The sequence below is a fragment of the Pipistrellus hanaki genome (assembly GCF_964339955.1).
Source record: "Pipistrellus hanaki genome assembly, chromosome: 13".
Classification (NCBI taxonomy): domain Eukaryota; kingdom Metazoa; phylum Chordata; class Mammalia; order Chiroptera; family Vespertilionidae; genus Pipistrellus; species Pipistrellus hanaki.
In genome coordinates, this window is record NC_140515.1 from 47321706 (window position 1) to 47339915 (window position 18210).

Here is an 18210-nt window from a genome sequence, read left to right on the forward strand (position 1 = left end):
TGACCTTTTGCCATCTTTCAGGAAGCATCATAATCCCACGTTCAAAAAACTTCTGGTTTTTATTAGCAAAAAACTGAATCAGGTACGATTTGACATCATCATCATTATTGAAATTTTTACCATTCAAGGAGTTTTGTAAAGATCGAAACAAAAAGTAATCAGATGGTGCAAGGTCAGGACTATATGGTGGATGTGGCAAAACATCCCAACCAAGCTCCATTAATTTTTGCCGAGTGACCAAAGATGTGTGTGGCCTTGCATTGTCATGATGGAATACAACACCTTTTCGATTTGTCAATTCGGGCCGCTTTTCTTCAACTGCATTGTTTAATTTCATTAGTTGTTCAATGTAGACATCAGAATTGATCGTTTGGTTGGGTGGTAAGAGTTCAAAGTAGACAATTCCTTTGTAATCCCACCAAACTGATAACAAAACCTTCTTTTGATGAATATCAGCTTTTGATGTTGTTTGAGTTGGTTCACCTGGCCTGCTCCACGATCTTTTCCACTTGATATTGTTGTAAACAACCCATTTTTCATCGCCAGTTATCAGTCGTTTTAAAAATGGATCATTTTCATTACATTTCTTTAGCAAATTGCAGCTGCTAATGCGTTGCGTTAACTGTGATTCTTTCAGTTTGTGAGGAACCCATGTATCGAGTTTTTAAACATAGCCAAGTTGTTTTAAGTGATTTTCAATGCATGTATGTGATACATGAAGCTTCTCTGCAATCTCACGTGTTGTACTGTGACAGTCCGAATTGATTATTGCTTTGATTAGGGCGTCATCAACTTCAACTGGACGACCGGAGTGTTTTTCATCTTTGAGTGAAAAATCACCAGAACAAAATTTGGCAAACCAATTTTGACACTGCCGTTCTTTTAAGGCTTCGTCACCATAAACAGCACATAACTTTTTATGAGCTTGCGATGCGTTTTTCCCTTTGAGGAAATAAAAAAGCAAAATATGACGAAAATGTTCCTTTTGATTTTCCATTTTTTAACGAACGCCAAACGAAAACTACAAAACAGATCAAAAAACTTTTTTTACTGATTAACAGCTGAATAGCCAACTATCAAATAACAAAATGTGTTTTACATTTGTACTACGTCTGCAAACCTAAAAATTCAACTGAAGCCATATATGTGTGAAACCCGCAATTACTTAGTTGCCGACCCAATAGTTTTTATTTTATGTACTCTGCATTGTTTTAAGCTCTTTGCATGCATTAATTCATTTAATTTTCTCAACAGCTCTTTGAGGTAAATAACAATATCATTCCCATTTTATTATACATGAGGAAAATGAGTCACAGAAATGTTTTATTTAAAAAAATAATAATAATGCCCATTGTCTTGTAACTAGTAAGTCAGGAAACTAGGTAGGCCTCAACCCAGGAAGCAGACAAGAAACATGAACAAGTCTATGGGCAACCAGAAGAGAAGCCATTGTTATAGTCTATAAGAATCTGTTTTAGGAGAACACAAATTACAATGAGTTTTGCTTCAGACAGTAGAAAGTATGACTCATGAAAGTCATTATCCAAAGAAGCATAAAGGGTGGAACTACAATTCTATATAAGCAGGAGACTTAAGGTTTTTACAGATTTGGTGGTCTAGAAATTGTGCTACTGCCAGTGGTAAACTCACGTGTTAGCATGACCATACCATTTGAATGGATGGATGGATGTGAGGAATATATATGTACTTTTGAAATCTCACAGGAAATTTTCTTATGCATAGAGTTTGAGGTCTGGTGATTGCATTTACCCTTTTGGGTTTCATCTGGAGAAAGAATTTAGATAAATTCCATAATACTATTTTGCTTCAGCTAGATTAGTAAATGCAAGCAACCTAACTGGGAGTGAAAAAGAGGTACAATGGCTCTTGGCATTATCGGTTAAGATAATAATGCTACATATCAATTTCTAAATCTTAGTGCATGAAACAGTAAAGATTTATTAAAGATGTCTGGGATGGCCTTGACTGAACTTACCTGGGCTTATACATTTTTTCTGTGGTCAATTATGCATTATCTATGTACCCTGCTGATCTTACACAAGCTCACTCAAATGTGGGTGGGTGCTGGCCACTGGATGATCTAGTTTGGCCTTGGCTGGAATGGTAGGGATGACTCATCTCTATTTGTAGCTCACCTTCCAGCAGGACAGGCTGGGCATATTCAAGTAGCTATGCAGAGAAGCAAAATATGCAAAGAAGCAAGCCTCAATGCTTAAAAATATTTTGTATCATTTGCCAAATATCTCATTAGCCAAAACAACTAATATGAAGTCAGACCAAAAGTCAGACTGATCGAGAGAACTCAACAATACTACATGGCGAAAGGAAAGGATATGGAGAGGAGTAAAGAAGTAGAACTGTTAGTACAACTAATTTCTAGTGGAACACATATTCTCCCCCCCCCCCCCCCCCCCCCCAGAGTATGGGGTGAGGAAGAAAGGGTTTATTTTGATTTTCAGACTGTAAACTTACAAATTGATATTTGGTTTGTGCTCAGACAAATAAACTCACAAAAACAAAAACAAACAAAAAAAAAAACACCCTCCCAGGCATGTTAGTGCATTGATCAGGTTTGTTAGGCCAATATGGCTCTTTAAAAATTCATTCATTTTTAAATATGTTTGTAGTAATAATAGGCAGCAATTTTCACAGTAAAGTAAGGATGTAGAGGTGGCGCCAATTCATGAAGAATTTCTTGCTCTGTTACGTTTTCAAAAGATTATTATTTTGCTGTGTAATTGCAGAAGAGGAGTTCTGTCAGACTTTAGCTTGGGTCACTTTTTCTTAGGAACTAAATGTACATAAGTCACTGATGACCATATTTCCCCCCATCATCCATAATTTGTTTGTTAGGGTCATATCCTTTGGCTGTATTTTATAATGTGAGTTCACTTAATATTCAAATCATTAGTCTCCCTGGGATTCTGACTAGATTTTGCTGAGAAATTGGAGTGAAAGGGGTTGTACGAACAATCAATTTCCAGTTTTTATGAAATTGTAGGGGATAATGAGAAAAAAATAGCTCATTTGGTTGCAATTAGCAAAATAGCCCCCTTTATGAAAAGAAGCTCCTAAGTACCTCTTTCCAAAATAGAATCTGACAGTTTCTACAGTGAAAACAGAGTTGATTTGAGGGAGAAATATTTATCCAAACATGAATACTGGTTATGAATGTTTCTAACGCAACTGGAAGGGGTCAACACTGGCTGGCCTCTTTACTTCTAAGACAAGTACACATTCTGCTTCAGCCGATTATTTTTTCAACAATATTTGTTATATGCTTTTATGGTCTGCCAGGACTTTTTTGAAACCCAGTTAGATCAGCAGCCAACAGAGCTGAGACTAAAAGGGGGCCAAATATCTCCCCAGAAGCAAGACTACTTCAAAAGATATGCGTTACAAAGCCCTACTGTGACTCAAATAATCACTCATTTCTAAGGGGGACTTGCTAATGTAGGATTTGGTTTCTTATCTTCCCAGCCCCTAGTGAGCCTTTACTGTGCAAATTCGCTGATGGAGGACAAAAGAAGAGACAGAATCAAAGCAAATACACCCAGAATGGAAGGCCTTGGCCCAGGGAAGGAGAGGTGAGTCCCAACTGGCTTGCGCTCAGAAACTTGACAGCAGACATCCCTCAGAAGAGGGGCAACACAGACGTTTGGGGTCTTGAGGAAATCAGGTCCCATGGAAAACCAAATGGCTTCTCAGGGGGCACATGAGCAGGCCTGTGTCAATATGCTCAGGATAAAATTTCTTGAGAAAGAGCTAGGACCTCAACATTGACCTCAGTTCTGCACTACAGTAAGTCTTCTGTCCTTAAATTTGAACCCCATAGGCACTCACAGAAAAATGTATTCGCAAGAATTAATCTGTAATTGTATAATGGCTAAAAAAATGAGGGTATCAATAGTTAAGAAAATAATTTTTAGTGAAATCAACAGTGAGAGTTGAATGTGTTTTGAAACAAGCAAGCTAAGATTTAGATTGAAGTGTTCTACTTGCACACGAATGTGTATCTATGCATATGCCCAGATGTTCATAAATGTGCTACCTATCTTTATATATCAATATGAAATATAATGTTTTCTGTTGGTCAAGGAGAAAGGAAAGTCGATACGCACGGGGTTTCGATTTTTCACAACAAGGAGGAAAGCATGTAACTATTAATTACCCATTTACCCTCCTAACACATAATGGTAGAAAAGCAAGCCTATGGATCCAATTTCATTTGGAATGATTTCTTTTGGTTATTTTTTTCTTGTAAGAAAACAAAGAAAAGGTATCTGGGCTTCTAAGAGGTCTTTTTATTCTTTGTGAAAGGAATGAAGTTGTTTGAATGACTTGAATAAATGCCATTTTGTACCAAGGCCATAATTTCAACAGAAGAGCTTTATTTAGCATTTCTATTCAAAGCACCTACTTCACCCATTTATCATTTAAGAGGCATCCTATTTGATGCAGCATTTTACACTCTCAGCACTGAGAGGACATTTGTAAGGAAAGAAAAGGGGGGTATTTTTCTCAGCCAGTCCTTTAGCCATTTTTCAGTTTCTAAGACTCAGTCTTGAGTATTTTCACGCAGGTCTCAAAGCCTCTCTTCAAGAGTATACTTATATCCAAGTACTGTATAATCTATAACTCATTACCCGCAGTCATGAAAAAGAGATTCACCATGAAGAACCTAAAGCTATTTTTTTAAAAATGGCAAGAGTCCCAATATTCTCAACTTTAGAAAAGCTGAATGACCCATGCAGTTGAATGCTCAGTGGGTAGCCCCACTGCCCCCAGCAGACAGCTGATTTCTGGTAGGGCTCTTTCTCACGTTAGGCCCATACCAAACATCCAGAGTCTAGGAAGATTCACTTGATCTTTTAAAATGTGATGCCTGCCAAGTAGAAAGATTTCTGAATCCAAACTGTAACCCAAAAACCTCAAGGCTAAATTAGGTAACTTAGCACTAATGACTGGAAGTTCCATTCTAGTCTTCTCAAGAACCTATAATATTACAGTTGCAGTGCAGAATTGTGATGCCAATTGTAGTAACAAGCCTCGCCTTGAGTCTACATTTCAAAGAAACCAAACCAATCTGTAAGGTTTGAGGCGCAGGAAACTGATCACCAAGGAGTTTTAAAGTAAAGTTTATTCCCCAGTAATGAGCAGGACTTATTATGGAGGTAGAGAAGTCAGAATTGAAGGAGTTGGGGAGTGGGGATGGACCCAGCCGGGCTGCCACCTGGACATGGAGAATCAGCAGCATGTGGCTGGTCTGGGGGTCTTCTTAAGGGGAGGAACAGGAGAGGATTGGGCCCAGGGCAGAACAGGAAGGGGTGGGCTCCAGGACACTTTGGCAGGTGCTGATCGATGGCTCAATGTCTTGGGGATGTCTCTGTGACAGGTGCCAGCAATGTCATAACTCCGCCCACCAGTTGGGAGGAGGGAGAACCTTATACAATCAATATAAAAGAAATACAGAATTAGCGCTGCCACCCGTACTATGTACAGAATCTGAGCTTCTGGTGTGGAGTATGATATGAAAGAGCATGTATGCTCTTGGCCTGGAAACATTGTGGTATCCAGTTTAGGACCCAGAGCCCCTTATAATTCAAATGTAGGTTTTAAAAGTATATTCCTAATGTCTGTTTTCAAAAGCTACTTTTTTAAGAGCTATACATTTTCCTGTTGAATTATGAAAATCAAGGGACCTTAATAAATTTATCTGCGACCAATACAAATATATTCCAAGGCTTTAGGCACGTTCAGAGGAAAGAAGTCAGAAAAAGAAACGGCATGCACTAAAAATATGCTTATCAAATATATTGGTGTTGAGGTGAGCATGTTAATTTTTAGTTTTATTGTGGCCTTAGAAGTTGACACACCAAGAATGTTGGATAACTTTGTGTGTCCATTATTAAATATGTTTGGGTCTATTTCCCCTTGCATTGTACTTGCTAGCCTAAATAATATCAGTATGATTGATAAAATATGACATAAAATACATTAATCCCAATAAGCAGTATTTAATTTTATATACCAGTAAATTCTAATTACTGTAACATGTTTTTGTTGTTTTTCCACATTTTAACACTTCTGAAATTGGTTTCCTTCATATCATCAATGTCATCATTATAGGATAATTTGTGTTTGCTCCTGTTAGTCACCTGGGTGTATTACCTACATTCTCTCTTTAAGGTCTATGACCACACTGATTGCATGAATTGAAGCATTAATCAAAGCAAGAACAGAGGGTCAGATTCTTAGGGGAAATTATTTTTTTCCCCTTCCTTTATCCAGTGCTAAGACTGAGACCCGCAGCTCCCTTGAAGTTTGTTTCTGATGGGAGGTGGTGTTTTTCATTTACTTGGTAGCCCTTTGACATCCCAGCTTCCTAAGGAAGCCATTTCAGATGTTTGCTTTTGCTTGTGTATTTATTTTGTTATACAGTTGACCTTGAACAACAGGCATTTAAACTTCACAAGTTCACTTACTTGTGTGTGTTTTTTAAATATGTTTTTATTGATTTTTTTAGAAAGAGAGATGAAGGAATAGGGATAGAGTGATGGATGAGAGAGAAACATCATTGATCAGCTGCCTCCTGCATACCTCATACTGGGGGACTGAGCCTGAAACCTGGGCATGACCTCTGAACAGGGAATCGAACTAGTGACCTCTTTGTTCATCGGTCAATGCTCAACCACTGAGCCACACCAGCCTGGCAGCACATATTTCTATAAGCATAGAGTTGGCCCTTCATGTCCCCTGGTTTCCCATCCATAGTTTCAAACAACTGCAGACAAGAAGCAGTTATCAATCTGCAGTTGGGAATCCACATATGCGGAGGGCCAACTCTATGCAATGTTCTACCCCGTTTTATATCAGGGACTTGAGATTCTGTGTATTTTGGTGTCTGGTTTGGGGAGGATCCTGGAACTAATCCCCCATAGATACTTAGTCAAATTTGGGGGGATTTACATTAAAAGTTATATGTGAATTTTCAACTGCATGGGATTGGCATTTGATCTCTGTGTTGTTTAAGGGTAAACTGTATACAATAATGGTAGACCTTTCAATCATCGTTACCTTAAATAAAGTGAAGGATAATTTAAATTCTGCTGCTTTAGAATTTGAGATAATAGTTGAGGCTGTTTACTTTCCTCCTTTTGAAAATCAGGTAAAAGTGTTAGTGTGAAAAGCATTTCTGATGAAATACTGAACATATAAAACCACTGGTTTGCAAGCATATTGGAAATATATTAAACATGACAATTTATAGGTTAATTAAAATTTTAATTAGTTGTATAAACCTATTTTCTTCTGGGTGGCATTTTGATAATAGTTCTTTTAGCATAGTTTAGTGAAATGCATTTTTTTTTACCCCAAAAAATCCAATACTGAAAACTTATATACATAACTTAGTGGAGTTTTGAAATATAAACATATGCTGGTACATATTTTTGCATTAGAGGAAAACAAAGGAATATATTAAAGTTATTATAAGCTCTCAAGTGACAAATGATTAGAGGTTGGGGCTATTTGGCCTTTCTTTACCGGTGTTCCACAGATCTTACTACTTTATTTCTTAATGCAGCAGTTCTCAAATTCTTGGTCTCAAATAATTTTTTATTCTCTTAAAAATTATTATTAATTACTTCATTAAAAAGAAATAATAAACCCATCTTTGTTGAAAGTACTATATTTTTCACAGCAAAGAATTATTTTTGAGGATAATGATACTGCTTTACATCGTTGCAAATCATTTAATGTCTGACTTAGTAAAAGATGATCAGATTTGCATATCTGCTTCAGCGTATATGTTGCAATATTCTCTTTATGTGAACATACAAAATCTAGCTTACCGTAGACATGTCATTGAAAAAGGCAGAAACTATGGATGTCCCAAAGTTATCTCAGGAACCCTTAGGTGTCATGAGACCACATTTTGAGAACCATTGTCCTAGAGAAGCTTGAGCCATGGGCAGGGATGATATTCCACTTCCACATGCCAGAAGAACCATGCAGCTTGTTAAAATATTAAAATGTATGTGTAGTATTTGATACATAATTACTGGCAATGATCCGTCAGTGCTATTCCATTTCCTCTTCCTCTCTGGTGCCTCCTTGAAGACCTCTCATGATCCAACAAAAATGAGGTGCTGGCTGGCATAGCAGGAGTTCCCTAGGATCCTACTTCAGCATTTAGATTCTGACTGGCCAGTGCTTATGCCATATGAGAGGTAAAATGTTTGAAGGTCCTCCCAATCTCAGAAATGGTCTCACTGTGTCATCTCTATGACTCTCAAAATATTACATTGGCCATATATTTGATTTTATCTAACATCATATTCTCAGTTCTTACTTCATGCAATATGTTGCCCAAATTGATGTTGTTAGTATTCCCCCAAAGGACTAGTCTGGATTCAGGAATGCTTAAAACTATTCCAAAAATATACCAGCTACGTGAAGAGAAAATTCTGTTGTGTCTTTCTGTATTTCTCAAGAATATATTTTCAATGACTACCAAAAAGCCACCAAATTTGTTTGTACTCTTTGCCCCAAATAATAGCTGATCAAAAAACATTCAACTATTTTGTAAAAATAAATTGAATCAAATCAAAGGATGGATGTTATGTTTCTACTATGATAATGAAAGTCTCTAAAATTTTGAAGTTTTTTTATATTGACTCTTGTGACTATTTGGATTTCCTTCAGAATTTTCAAATATCAATAAATGCTAAGTTTCAGATCACAGAAGATAAGGCTATTTCTCCAAAATTTTATGCTGGTATATTACCATTAAGTAGTTGAAATGCTATAAACAAATTATCTTCACTGGCTTCAAAACTAATCTAGCTTTTATAAAATCTTCCCAAGCCCTCTACTAATTGAGTCATTAAATGTCACTGATAATGATTGCTTTGGAAATTGTACTTCCAAGAAATAATGTTTTGGCCATGGAAACAAACAAGAGATATGCTGATTGAACACATACAGAAACCAACAAAATACTCAGACATCTAGGGGAGAAAAAAAACAAACAAAAAAACAAACAACTAAGCTTTTATTACAAAAACTAAAATCAATGAAATTACATGTATTGCCTTTATCTTCTTCACAGTTCTCTGCTAGAGTCAATTTAAAAGCAATGAATAATATTTTGTCTTTGATGCTCTGAAGAAATACATTTTTTAACTACAGAAACACTTAACAAGATTATCTTCAGAGTCTCAATATTCAAATGAACTAATGGAACTAATTAGCAATCAACAGATTTCCAGGAATAGTTTTTAGTTTATGTTGAAGAGAAAAGCAAATACGTTTTTTTGATGTGTGCATTCTAGGAATACTAATGTTTGGAATTTCTCACTTATTTCCAATTAAAGAGCAAGTTTTAGATGAGACATCAGATGATATATTATTTCTTGAAGACATTATTTAAATGCATTTGGAGTTGCACAGAGGACAGGAATACAGGTTAGGCCCTGCATAATACCAGGAGGTACCATTCACACAAACCAGAAATGGCATCCCTTAGCAGAGTAAAATGCTATGGCTTTGCCTGGACATGTTAGTTTAAAAACCTTTTATGAGATGGAATAACTGGCATAGTGTTCTTTAATGTCCTTAAGTTAATAGATCCCATTAATCCACTCACAAAGTCCCCTTTTAGTGACTGAAAGCTAAAGTTATCAGTTTTATCACAGTCAACTTAAGCTAAGTGATCTGTTATAACCTATAACCTAGATAATGTTATCCATTGTCAGACCTGAAATCAACTGTTTTCAATGATAGATAATAATAATAATAATAATAATAAAAACCTCCGCTGTGCTGTAAAGTTCTATAACTTTGGTCCATGTGCTGGCAAAGTTGATAAACCTGATTTCCAATGCCCGCTCTCCTCCCTGTTGTGCCTCAAGGCATTAGAAGTAATTATTCATTTTGTTTACATCCACTAATGATTGAGGCAAAATGTCTATTTAGATTTCTGAATTGGCAGATAGTCATTCTCAACTCAATAGTTACACCCTTTGTTCCAATTCTTGATAAGTAAACATTTTCTTTGAGGGATATGTTCTAATTTTTTGTTTGCTTTTACTTTTCAATTTTTTTTTGAAAAAAATATGAATACAGACAAATTTTGATTTTAACTGTTTCTTCATCACCATCATCATTGGTGCCCTTGCATGACTAATACTTTATGCTGTGTCCTGAGGACACAGTGAGATATAAGGCATTACTTCTGCCCTCAGCATATATTAGATATAAACATATAGAGTAAGAACCCCTCTAACCTCCCTATGTTTCCAATTTGCTTTCTTACCTTTTACGCGAGTGTTCTTTTTGAGACAATAATTGTATTTGGAAGAGATATTTTTTAAGGCAACATTAAAGAAGAGGCAGCTTAATCAAAAAGCAATGAGCACTGTCCGTTGTGCAGGAGGCATGAGATTACATGCTATGGACATGATGTCAACACATAGGCAGATTCCTGCCTCCTTGGAGCCTAAAATGGCAAAGGTCTTCTCTGTCTGTAAAGTAGGAGATTAAAAGTGGAATGTAATATTATTTAGTGCTACAGGAATAAAACCAGTGCCTATAACTGACTTCATACCTGTATAATAGTGACAGAAAACCAAGCTGAAATAATAAGAAATATCACAACAGAAAGAAACAGCAGCCGCAAGAACATTTAGCTCACATCAGTCCTGTTGTTAAGCATTAATTGCTTGTTTGGGTATTTGTGTTTCAGGGTAGGTAACTGAGAAATTGATTTATATGCATTTATAAATCAGAACTTCTCTTGAGTTGGAAAGTTCCATCTTGTCACCTGGCTGATAGAGGCCTCTATGCCCTTGATTGCTGGCTGAATGACACAGAGAGAATTCTGTTGAGAGAAGCAACTTGAACTTGGGGGCTGTTAATTAGTATATCTTGAGTCCTTCCCTAATACACCTATTTAGAATAGTACTTCTTTGTAAATTCTAAGGAATTGTGTATGTCAACATCTGTTTGCTTTTCTTCATAATTTATAAGGCACTCTAGTGGTTAAGGGAGAAAACTCTAGAATTTAAATCGCAAATCTACAGCTTGTGAGCTGAGTGACAACACAGCAGATTTTTCAGTCTGTAAGTATCCTTTCCCTCATCAGTAGAATGAGGATGGTCAAAAGTGTATATTTTGTAATTGGGAGGATTAAATGAGGAGGTGAAGGTAAAGCACTGAGCACGGTGCCTGGAAAATTAGAATTGCTCACGTATCAGCTGTTATTATAACTGTCATAAGATCATTAACACAACCCAGGGCTTTTTAATCTGAAAGCAAGCTTTGCTCTGTGTTTCTTATGACTCAAATGTTTAATTCCTTGTTTTCGAATTTTATGCCATGTCTATATTTATTTTCAAAACTGGAATTATTTAAAATTATTTCTATAAAAGAAAATTTGCTGCCATTATAATTTTCTAGCTGAATTCTTTACTTACTTGTTTTTATAAAACATCATATGAAACAAGTCAAAATTATTTTAACTTTGACCCACATTTTATTAATGTTTTTATAAGATCACATTCCAAATCATAAAGCATTAATTAGCACTGAAACATTAGGTGTTTTTGAAATTTCTGGCCAACTTTCCCTTGAAGGTCATGTAATCATAAAAGTCAAATGCTGGCAAGAATAGTGGGATTAGATGAAGAAGATGAAAGAAAAAGAAAAAAAAAAGACAAGTAAAAGAGAAAACATGAACTATTGCTGGATATCAAGAAAAAGGTTGAATTGAGCTAATATTGAGAACTGATAAATAACATGGTTGGTGTTTTTAAGGGGAAAGATGATGAATTATTAACCTACCCATTCTGGCAAATATAATGGTAATTAATTTTGGATACCAAAGGTTCTTATGCAACCTTTTGGCCATGAAAAGGACTCTTTATTCTTAAGTACTTTCTTCAAACTAACTGTCTTTGACAGAAAAAGCTATAATTGATGACTTATTAGGTAGAACAAAAAAATTCAGCAAACAGGAATCTTCTTACATATGCTATGGTTCCCTAGTGCTGAATGTAAATAAGTTTTCAGCTCCCACATTCTAATCTATTCAAAGGTGATGTTAACAAATTCTGTGTAAGGAAATTTTTGAATCCTTATAAGTACTAGTAGTGGTATTAATGATATCTATAAAACTTACCTTTGTTTGCTGAAAGACTCAGACTCATAAAATTATCACTTTGAAAAAAGATAAAGGTGACCCTCACTTTTGTTGGCTCCATATTTGAAAATGTACCTACTGGCTAAATTTTATTTGTAACCCTAGAATCATTACTCATAGTGCCTTCATAGACACTCACAGATATGCAGATCAGTGAAAAATTTGAGTCACCCAACAGGCATGCTCCAAGCTGAAGTTGAAATACATGATGCTCTCTCTTCCTTCTGTTTAAGCTCTCATACTATAAAGTGTTCTTTATTTGGTTCCTTTACTAGTTGGGACACATTTTTCACATTTTTGTGCTTTATGTTGGTGAATTTGCTGTTTAAAATGGCCCTCAAGTTCTATCTGAGGTTTCTAAGTGCAAAAAATCTATTATGTGCCCTATGAGGAAAATCTGGCATGATTTGTAGTGCTGTTGGCTGGGAGTTCAATGTTAATGAATCAACAATATGCAGTCATTTCTCTCTATCCACAGAAGGTTGATTCTAAGACCATTATCTTTATGAAATTATTATAGCCAACTGGTCATTGTGGATATGAAAATCCACAGTTGCTCAAGTTTCTTATATAAAAGTGTCTTATTTACAAATAATTTATATTTTTATATAGGCTTTAGCAGGGTATGCTTACATATAACGTCATTTGCATGGATTCATCTTAGTTCTTGGAGCTTGGCAAATTCAAGTTTTGCCTTTTGGAACTTTCAATAATCTTTTTTATTCAAATGTCTTAGATGCATGGTTGGTTGAATCTATGGATACAAAATCCACAGATACTAAGAGTTGACTTTATATTAAATAAGATGTCTTTAGACAGAAACACATAAAACAACTGTTATGTATTGGTCAGTTGGTCAAAGTGTTGACCAGGGGCTCACAGGAACCTAACCTTGTATTTCCTTTAGGAGCTATAATTCAGTATTCACTAATGCAACATTTATGGTGACTTTACATAATATAATTACTGCAAATAACAAGAATCAACTGTATCTTGTTTTATGATTGTTATCAGTGAGATTCAGTCTATCAGTTAAGTTTACTTCAACTTTTGTTGAAGTAAAAAATAATTTATGTGGGTATCAAAAGTAACTGCATGAGCCAATTGTACTTTAGAGGTGTTGTGTCACAGCCAATTTTAATGGTTGTGGATTTAAAGACAGTAATAGTTCTTACTCTACTCAACCAACAAGTGGTAAAACTGTCTAAGGAATTTGGGGAAAGGCCTGATTCTGTTATTATTTAAATGCACAGTTGGCTTATAATCCTTTATAATAAAAAGCTAATATGCCAATTGCCCCCTTACCCAGGAGTTTGAGCAGGGGGTAGGGTTGGCCAGCCAACCACCTGTGGCCCCTCTCCCGGGTTGGCCCCGCACCTGATCAACGCCCCCCCCCCCCCCCCCCGCAACCCCAATCAGGGGTGGGGCCAGCTTGCCAACCACCTATGGCCTGGCCCTGCCCCAGATTGCCCCCCCTCACCTTGATCGGGGGCAGGGCTCGTGTATGAATTCCTGCCCTGGGCTTCTACTCATTTAATAAGGATCATCAAACATTTGACCCAATGTAAAGATTCACATACCTTTCTTAGCAAGAAAGAGCCCTTCATCCAACACAGTGCTTTATTTCTATAATCATTTATAGCATTCTTAATTACTCACCTATCTGCATAAGAGTAGAAAGTTCTTGGCCCTTTATGAACCAAAATGGGTCACATTTATATGGAAAATATTACTTTAAAGGACATAAAGAGTGACTATGGAAGTAATAGCAAACATGCTACATAAAATCTCCAGAGAAAGAAATTATCTGTCCCTATGGTCACCATTCATAGGAAAGCCTCTCAACAGAAAATTTTGTTGTTTTTCTTAAAAGCATTTGGCAGTCACTAACTATGACCAGTGCACATTCTTTGAGATATTCTTAGCAGTAAGGAAGACAAGATGTAATGCAATCAAGTGGCCTCCTTGCCTTCAGTTTGATCTCCTCAGAATAATAACCCTTTTACAAACTATTTGATTAATCACCAGTCAACATCCTTCTTATTAAGAACAACCTGATAATGAGGTTCAATAATGTATTATTTCTATTAACCTTGAAGCCATACTGACTGCAGTATAATTTTATAATGCTGAACATTAGAAATTTTATGTTTCAGAGATAGGGAGTTTAAGTACTGCCCAATGAGCTACTAAAAATGAAAGTAGTTTAAGAAGAAACCCTATATCTAAAGAATTAGTATATCTGTATAGTAAATAGAAATAGTATATCTAAAGAATTATTTTAAAAACTTACTGAAACATGTAGATTCAGGATATCTCTGATTATATTTCAGAAAAGTCAAAACATCATCTATCTAGTTTACTACTATTTTTTGCATATATCACAGTGCATATTAATTAGTTGTCTAATTATTTTCTTTAATAAGACCTTGGGAAAAAATTAAGATAAATCTATTAACATTGCCAGGTTCTGCAAAGTCTTTTTAACCTTGAATTGAAGGAGGGTCCTTACTTTTGACTGTTATGGTGAATGCCAGCACTTGAAAGTTGGGTTTGTCAGCTAGCCCACCAGATGTAATTCTTACTTATTTCATGTGCTTTCTCTGTAATTTAGAGAGCAGACACAAAGTGAAGACCCTTTTAATCTCTAAAGAAATTTTCTCATTGGCACAAGAACTTAAATTCTCAGTAATTTAGTATGAAAACTTTCTTACTCAGTTAAGTGTTCTTATTTTTAAGTTGCTGGACCCAATACTAACCCATGATCACTAAAGATAAAAAGTAAATCTTATAAATTCCTCTAATAGTGTAATTTTGCACATAACATGATTAATGATGAGTACCAGTCCTCTGTCTAGTCTCCATTCTCAAGAAAGAGGACGGGGTAATATACTTAAGATGTTGGAGCAGAGCTATGAATGGGGGATTAGGAGGGAACATAAGGCTGGGAAGACGACAGAAGTAATTAGAAGGAGAAAGACTGATGGTTTATCTCCATGTCCCCTATATTCCCTTGACCAAGTCTTAATGGGTCAGGGCAGCTAAATGGGGTATCAACCAACTGGGAGATTACTGGAGTTGTCATTGTTTGACATCGCTAGCCTTCCACAAGACTCAGAATGACCCCCCCATCAATACTTACGCCATAGCTTCCAACCTCCAGGTAACATCAAACTGCAGTTGGGAACTGGATGAATATGGACCAATTAACCAGATACCTGGGACTTTCACCTATCTAGATGCAAAGCTTGCCCTGTTAGCAACATCAGCATTTTATATCTTTCACCCTGTAGACATCCTATTATTGGTTCCAAGACACCATCAATTAAAGATGGAATATTATTTTAAATGTCACTAAAAAAAGAGGAGACAATTGCTAAACTATCAAATGCCATCAATTAGGTCAGTACCGATTTCACAGATATTAATATGTGAAATAAAAGCGACATCTTAGTATCGACGAGTTTTAGTTATTTAGACTAAGAACAAAGCAGAAGTTTATACATAAAATATAATAATGTTCTCTTTTATGGTATCAATCAAGGCTTAATTTAATTTCAGTTTTAATGACAAAGTAGGACTTCTTTTTCCTTCAAGACTTTGAGAACCTTATTAGCTACATCATGCAATGCTCGTATGCTTTTTCTTCTGCTCCCTTTTTAACAATGCTTCTTCTGTGCAGCCATAGGCTTTCTCAGCTGTCCAGTCTTCATTCTGTCTGTATCTTTCTAATGTTTTCTTCTCTGTTGCTATATAAGAGAGAAGTTCTCTGACAGGAATGCTTTTAGTAAATGCCAGGAGGAGAAATTCCATGGTGGCATAGTGTATAAACAACAGCATTACTCTCCTTGGTGTTTTTCTTTCCCAGACAAAGAGGTGAAATTTTCTGTTTATTGTCTTCTTCTTCTTATTATTATTATTATTTTGCTATTTTTTAAAGTGATACATTTTTTGCATCTCATTTGCTTGAAGGTTATCGAGGTTATCTTTAATTAACAGTCCTCTTCTCCCCACTCTTGGTCAGTGACTTGGAGAAGAGGGGCCTCCTTCTCCTAGGTTCCTACTCATGATCCATCTCAGGTACACTGGCTTCTCTGCTGCATGGAAAAGGGATCTGAGCAATTCCAACACTCACCTTGTTTCCCTCTATCTCTACTGACCAATCAAAGGCTGAAATATTTTCTTTAGAAGTTTAATTGAGTTCAGTGGAAGTTTTGAAGAGTACAGTTTACTAATAAAATAAGGAAAAGTTAAGAACACTCAAATTCCTTTTGCAAATACAAATTTAACTGAAGTCCAAATTCAAAATAGTCTTTAAGTCAAGTAGGTGTTCATTAACTTATTTAATAAACATTTATTGAGTCCCCATTATGTTCCAAACACTTATGAACACAGGCAAGAATCTAGTTGAAACATATATGACAATGTGTATGTCATATTAGTTCTCATCTTCAATTGAGGGGACAGAACAAAGGTAGTAGTTAACGTTACAAGGAGAGACAGAGATGGCTTTGAGAGTCTGGGATGTCTAGTTTGAGGGTGAAAGACTAGACTTTTCAATTTCCCCGCAGACAGTGATGCAAAGTTTCCATCCAAAAACTTACAGCAGCAAAAGCTGCAGAGGCTCAGGGCAGTGTGAGTGTATGTCTGAGTTTGGCAAAGAACGGGGTCTCCTGGTAAAATTGCATGGCATGATTATGGACATCAGTCAGTGAATAAAGACTTGATCATGAAGGGCTCTGTGAGGCATGTTTTATTTAGAAAATAACAGTATGTCACTAAAAGAAGAATCATTATGTGGTTAGATTTGCCTCTCTTAAGAGCAGTCCTCAAGCACAATGGTGTGGCTGATGGATTAGAAAAAGATTGCGAGCAAAAGGAGGAGACAACTGTTATGACCAAAGGATATTAGTAAACACCCAAACAAGAAATGATAACTTCATAAGAGACGTTGACCATACTTCAAACTTACTTAATCTAACTTGGCAATAAATGTCTGGAATTCAGGATAGATACTTGAGTTTGAGATCAAGATTCAAGAATCACCCAGACATAAATAATAGTTGGAATCAGAAGGTGAATGTCATCACTGTAGAGAAGAGAGAAGAAAGGTGAACCCTGGCCCTGAGTGCTGGCATCTAAAAGGCAGATAGAACACATAACACCAAAGCAGAAACTGCTCTCTGAGCGGTCAGAAGAAAACTAGGGGATGAGCTCACAGAAGCCAAAGGAAAGGAATTTTAAAAGAGAACTATCACAGATTAAATTATGCAAATTTATGCAAATGAATCAAGTATAATTTGGAATAAAACTATTCCTTGAATTCATATATTATGAAAACTAAGGAGTGTAGTGAGAGCCATTTCACAGGTCAATGGGTATTGTCTTTTTCATTAAATCTTTATTGTTGAGATTATTACAGATGTCCCTTTTTTTCTCCCCCATAGCTCCCCTCCACCTGGTTCCCACCCCACTCCCAGGGCCTCATCACCCTCTTGTCTGTGTCTAGAGGTAATGCATACATGCATATAAGATCTTTGTCTAATATCTTCCCTAACGGACATTAGCTAGGATAGTGGTTGGCAAACTCATTCGTCAACAGGGCCAAATATCAACAGTACAATGATTGAAATTTCTTTGGAGAGCCAAATTTTTTAAACTTAAACTTTTTCTAATGCCACTTCTTCAAAATAGACTCTCCCAGGCTGTGGTATTTTGTGGAAGAGCCACACTCAAGGGGCAACAAGCCGCATGTGGTTTGCGAACCGTAGTTTGTGAACCACAGAGCTAGGATGTTGCTGTCTTATCTCAGGGCCATCCAGTGTAGTCTGCCTTTTGTAGACTTTGGCAATTTCTTTGTTTACTGTCTTATTTGTCCCTCATCTTCTCTTCAGAGAGGCAATGGCTACACATTGCCCAGGGAATGTTCTTTCTGCAGGCGAGAGCAGACACCTGCTTCACTTGGTTGATTGCCCCCTGCCCAGAGA

At 36.3% G+C, this 18210-nt stretch overlaps 1 protein-coding gene across 12 annotated transcripts in view; it reads left to right on the forward strand.

Annotated features, from left to right (window-relative positions):
• RBMS3 (RNA binding motif single stranded interacting protein 3) overlaps positions 1 to 18210 on the forward strand; it is a gene marked incomplete at its 3' end in the record, with an annotated part of 624952 nt that overhangs the window by 476546 nt on the left and 130196 nt on the right. For all 12 annotated transcript variants that reach the window (XM_084902493.1, XM_084902500.1, XM_084902503.1 and 9 more), the window contains exon 7: positions 3502 to 3608. In XM_084902493.1, coding sequence (XP_084758619.1) covers positions 3502 to 3608 — 107 coding nt within the window. The remainder of the gene's footprint in view (positions 1 to 3501; positions 3609 to 18210) is intronic.